This window comes from Aristolochia californica, unplaced genomic scaffold (genome assembly GCF_029961685.1).
Source record: "Aristolochia californica isolate CCGP_79_NKW_82.1479 unplaced genomic scaffold, dmAriCali1.0.hap1 SCAF_11, whole genome shotgun sequence".
In the NCBI taxonomy this organism is placed as follows: domain Eukaryota; kingdom Viridiplantae; phylum Streptophyta; class Magnoliopsida; order Piperales; family Aristolochiaceae; genus Aristolochia; species Aristolochia californica.
The window spans coordinates 3271414-3277198 of NW_027181782.1; the positions used below are offsets into that span (position 1 = coordinate 3271414).

The 5785-nt window shown below is 33.4% G+C and overlaps 1 protein-coding gene across 1 annotated transcript; it reads left to right on the forward strand.

The window, feature by feature from the left end:
* Window positions 1-1830: 1830 nt before the first annotated feature.
* Window positions 1831-5512, forward strand: LOC137944586 (protein ALP1-like). Its single transcript, XM_068790271.1, has 9 exons — window positions 1831-1836; window positions 1974-2033; window positions 3912-3922; window positions 3991-4042; window positions 4161-4204; window positions 4355-4538; window positions 4714-4939; window positions 5022-5225; window positions 5316-5512. Exons 1-9 carry the CDS (start codon window positions 1831-1833, stop codon window positions 5510-5512), a joined length of 984 nt encoding a protein of 327 aa, XP_068646372.1.
* The last annotated feature ends 273 nt before the right edge of the window (window positions 5513-5785 follow it).

The following is a 5785-nucleotide window of genomic DNA, read 5'->3' on the forward strand; positions in this document are numbered from 1 at the left end:
GTTTGACTACCTAAATTCTACTAGTACCTCTCTTGTCAATGTTTGTTTATTTCATCACTTCAAATTAACAATGACACACCCATTACCCATAATAGCACTTTCTGATATGCCTTCTAAAAAAAATTGAAGGGTGTACAAGTCTAATTTGATACTATATAAAGGATCCATCTAGCCAAAATTGATTAGTCTGACCTTCTTCCTTGATTTTAGTTTTTGTCACTTCAAGGGGCTATGACAAGTTAGGAAATCGGCAAAGGGTTGAGTTCTTGTCTCAATGCCTAGTAGATGTCGATTTTCTTATTTGTTGGAGTATGGAGTTTATTGTTTGGCTAGGTCTATTTATGTCATGGTTCCCTAAATTTTGAGTTTGATAGGATTAACAATCTATCTAGACTGTACAAACTTGCTTATTATCTTATTTTTTAATTTTATTGTAGTATTTGTCTATCAAGAGGCGTAATTATGATAAGCAACTAAACCTTGAATTTTTAAATCAATCAAGACTTTAATAAACTAAAAACTCTTTTAATTTGGTATAAGTAACTAGTCTTTAAATATTAGTTGCATCCCCACCATCTCTTCCTCTTCCCTTTCTCCTTTGCTCATGAAACGCCTTTGATCCACACTCCAATAACGATCTCATCGTACCCAAATTACTTCACTCCGTCTTCAACTAGAGCACCAGAAGCCGCAAGCATATCTACTTGCCCCTCGTCCATCCGACTCCTCTCCCATCGTGCCACGTCTTCTTTGCCTCCTTTCTGAGCCCGCTTCTTCATCTTCCAGATATCCTCTTCTTGTTGCCAACACCCAAATTCCGTCAACGATCGTTCTTCCTCCCGTCAATGTCCTCCAAACTTCCTGTCGATGATGCATCCCTCATCGCCCCGCCAGTCATTGATTTCCTGTCAAATCGTCGACCGCACAGTTGGTGACATCAACGAGCACTTTCTCTCCCCCATATCTCACACTATGGGCATGTCGTACCCCAGCCAAAGCAAACAAACCTTCCCGACCCTCACCAAATTTGCAACGATGTCATTGTCATCACCTCTCATCGACACTGAGCTCTTTTCTCTGTTTTTGAACATTTCCATCTTTGCCATCAACCTTCACCTCCATCGTTGTCGTTGTCGCTATCAAACTTCGCTTCTATCCCCGACAACCATCAACTCCATCGCCGTCATCAAAGACTGGGACCGAGCCAGTCACATTCCCCGTGTCGAGGTCCCTCAAAGGTTCAATGGGGATTTTGGCTTCCAATGGGGACAATTCTATTATATACTGAGGAACAGACAATATACTAGTGTTTTGGCTATCCCCTTTTTGCTTTCTTTTATGCAATTTAGGTTGATTTTCTCATTTTTTGCATCATGAATGAGTGTCCTTGACTGTAGAATATAGAAATAAAGAATAACTCTCTCACTAGCAAGGTTGGTCGCGGATTTGAGTCTACAATCTATATCTTCATAATTAAAATTTCCATGAATTTCACACAAATGTTTACAGCTCAGAAGTCGTCCCTGCCGCAAGCGCTAATATTTGAAAATAATATGATTTTCTATTATACTTTGGGTTTCTAACTCTTGTTTTATGGGTTTTTTTGGGCTTCACAAAGTCTGAATGATCTTCAGGTATTCTTTTTGAAAACCTAGGAATAAATAAAGATTGTTCAGATAGTGAATTGGAACTCATGGTTGATGCTCAAGTTTTTGTGCTCTCTCTCTCTCTCTCTCTCTCTCTCTCTCAAAGTCCCAATTCCTTTGACCAAAGTAGTGGTTTTTTCCAAAAAAAATTGTGCTTAATTAGTCTGTTTCTTACTAGCAAAGCATGGAGGTTCGCTAAACGACATCAGGAAGGACTATTTTCAGCATATTGTGCCAAAGAGAAGGATATTTGTACAAATTGAGAAGGTAATTTGGCATTGTTTAACTCTCTAGACTCTTCTAGTATTAGATCATGTTGCCTTCTAGCCTTCCTCTGCTAGTTTCTTGAGAAGGTTCATCACAATAGGGAGAAATTTTGTTGATAAGGTAAGAAGCCCAAGAAGCTATGAAGAAAAACAATCACTCATTATAGTTCTTTAACTCAATATGTTTTGAGATAAAAAAAACAATTGACCGTTCCAAATGATTCAAAAATGATCCAAATGAATTTAGAACTTTATACCAAACAAGACTATTTCAAGTCTCAAACGATATCTATTATCTCCAACACCTACCTAGTCACTCAAAAGTAAACATTTTTCCTCCTTACAAGGATCTATTAAAATTAGGCCAATAACAAACACGGTTTCTTTCTTGCAAGAAGCTTCTAAAATGAGATTTATCATTGCCCAGAAATAAGAGATTAATCACCCAAAATTATTTCCAAGAGTAATTGACAAAGAGAGAAAGAAACAAGCCAAAAAAATTATATCTGTCAACAATATAAAACCTTCGAATTCACTAACATTGTTAGTGTGTGCCCAATGAGATAAAAAAAATTATTTGGAGGGTTTCTATTAATTGACTCTAATTTATGTATTTAATTACTGCATTGATTTTTTGTAGTGATTTAGAGTTTAATTACATTATTAATTTTTAGTGTAATTTACATTTTAATTTATTTATATCTATTAATGGGATTTATATCAATCATTGATAAATTGAACTTTGATTTAAATATAAGATATTACTAAGTTTAGTTGAAACTTAATTGAATTGATCTCTTCATTTATTAATTTTCTATATTTTAGTTTATGGAGGTCTATGCCAATAAATGTTATACTTTTTTCGATAACTTGAGCAAATTATTCAATAATGTTTATTTTGAATGTTGTATTTTATTTCTGTTATTTAAATGATGATTTTAATTTAGTGGATGATTTAATGGATAATCTATAGAAGTTGATTTTTTTTTGTAATACAAATTTCAATTTTTTGTATTTAGAGCCTAACCCCAAACCGTAACCCTCAAGCCTAGAAACCTAAACCCAAAACCCTAATCCCAAAACCCTTAACCTAATCCTAAGCCCTAAACCCTAAACCCTAAACCTAAACTATAAGCCATAAGCCCTAAGCCTCAAACCCTTAACCTAATCCCGAGCCCTAAACCATAAATCATAAGCCCTAAGCCCCAAACCCTTAACTCTAATCTTAAACCCTAAACCCTAATCTTAAACCCAATCCTAACCCTAACCCAAACCCTAACTCTAATCCCAACCCCTAAACCCTAAACCTTAACCCCTAACCATAAAACCCAATCCTAACCCTAACTCTAACCTTAACCTCTAAAGCCTAAACTTTAACCCCTAAGCCCTAAAACTTAACCCCTAACCCTAACCATAAGTCCTAAACCCTTGCTCTAAACCCTAATCTTTCTCCCCACTCTTTTTTTCCCTTCTCTTCCTTCCTTCCTCCTTACTCTTTCTCCCCCCTCCTCTTCCTCCTCACTCCCCTTCCTTCCTCCCCCATCATCTTTTTCCTCCTCCCGAGAGAATTGACATATCGCACTCCTTAGTAGTTGGGCACTTTAGATAACAAAGACATTTTCATTAGGATGATAGTGGAAGAGCGGCATAATTGACTTTATTTTAACTACTGTAAATTGTAATCATCGATGAATGATTGTGTTGACTTTTTTATGATTGTATTGACTTTGGGACATTTGTTCTTCATTAATTATGTTTTTATTAGTTATAACATTGTAAGACGGATGAAATTATTATTAATCTCATTATATTTTTGAATACCTAAATTGTGTGTTTGTGGATGAATATACGTTAGTAATTGTGGTTGTGGTTAAGACGGAGATGTGTTTGTGGCCAAGATAGGGATGTATTTGTGTTTAGTTTTTTGCGTTGATACAGGCTGTGATTCAAATAACAATATGAATGTATTGGTTTAGAATCTATTTTTACGTTGATATAGGTGTTTTTGATGTGATACAAGTTGTTTTTCAAATATTAAAATGAATCTATTGGTATAGGTTTTTTTTAAGTTGATACAGGTGTTTTTGTGTTAATACATGTTATGTTTCAAATAACAATATGAATGTATTGGTATAAGTTGTGTTTTTATGTTGATACAAATTGTGTTTTTGTGGTTCAAATAATAGTAGTTAAGATAGTGATTTGTTTTTGTGTCTTTCCTTTCATTATTAAATTTGTACCTTTGCAGGTATTCATGGATAATTTGTCAGATGAAGAAAAAATTGGCATTATGTTTTTCTTTACCACAATTATGTTATCTATGGCAAGATATTATGTATTTCATTGTAACGAGCTTGTTTGACGTTCTTATGGGATTGGTGGTCCACTATATTTGAAAAAGATATTAGAAGAATCACCTGTTAAATTTCAAAAAAATTACAGGTTGAATCCTCTCAAATTGACTAAGATTTTAAAGAGTAGAGGATTCTTATCAGATACAAGGATCATCTCATTGGAAGAACAACTTGCATATTTTCTCTTTATTGTTGGTCAACAACAATCACACAGTGTCACATCAAAGATATTTGATAGATCGAATGAGACCATCAGCAAATATTTTAATAAGGTGTTAGATGCTATTATCAAAATACATTCCGATTACATCAAACGGCCTTCGAGACTACTCACTCGAAGATTTTGAACAATCCCATGTATTATCCTTACTTTAAGGTAACAAAAAAGTTATTTGATGAATAATTTTATGTTAATATAACATGCATGATGATCACAATTTGCTTTAGGATTGTATTGTGGTTATTGATGGAACTCATATCAAAGTTCACATCCCGCTTGATCAACAAGAAAGATTTTGGAACAAAAAAGGTTTTCTCTCACAGAATGTAATGGTAGCGTGTACATTTGACATGCAATTCACTTATGTACTTGCTGGATGGGAGGGATCAGCATCTGATTCACATGTACTGAAGTCAGCATTCACAAGACGAGATAAATTTCATGTACTTGAAGGTAAATATTATTTTTTTATTAAGTATTTTTTTATCTATTATTGTTTTCAATTGATTCATGTGGAATATATCTTCTATTTTAGGTAAATATTATTTAGTGGATGATGGTTATGCAAATCTTCCTAGATTTTTGGCTCCCTATCGAGGTACTCATTATCATTTGCAAGAATGTGGAGATAATTTTCCTAAAAATGATAGAGAATTGTTCAACCAAAGACACTCATCTTTGAGGAAAATTATTCAACGTACTTTCAGGGATTTAAAAGCTAGATTTCAAATATTGAAAGGTGCTCCTCCATTTACTTTTGATATCTAGGTAAAAATTGTAATTGATTGTTGTATATTACATAATTATATACGCAAGGAGGATTACATAGATATCTTTGAAAACGAAGTGGATGATTTAAATGATAAGTCTGATGGAGAAGATGATGAGGGTGATGGTATAGATGATGATGAAGATAGTGATGATCTTGTAGATGATGATGACTATCAGAGGGAGAGTGTTGTACAATCCGAACGAGCATCATATTTTCGAGATAAGTTGGCAACTCAAATGTGGCTTAATTATTGATTATTGTATTTTAATGAATACGAACATTTAGGTTATATTTTATAGATATTAACTTGATTTTTTCATATTAAATATTTAAACTATGTTGTAGTTGTTTTGTACAAAGAAAATATTTTATCAACCTAAATTACCCTCTATCAAATTGTTTTTATACTAAATATCCTATTTATTTATTTATATAAATTTATGACTTTCAATAATATATTTAATGACTAATTCAAGAGTGATAATGTAAATATTGTAAAAGTAAAGATTCTATCAAGCACCCGAAAA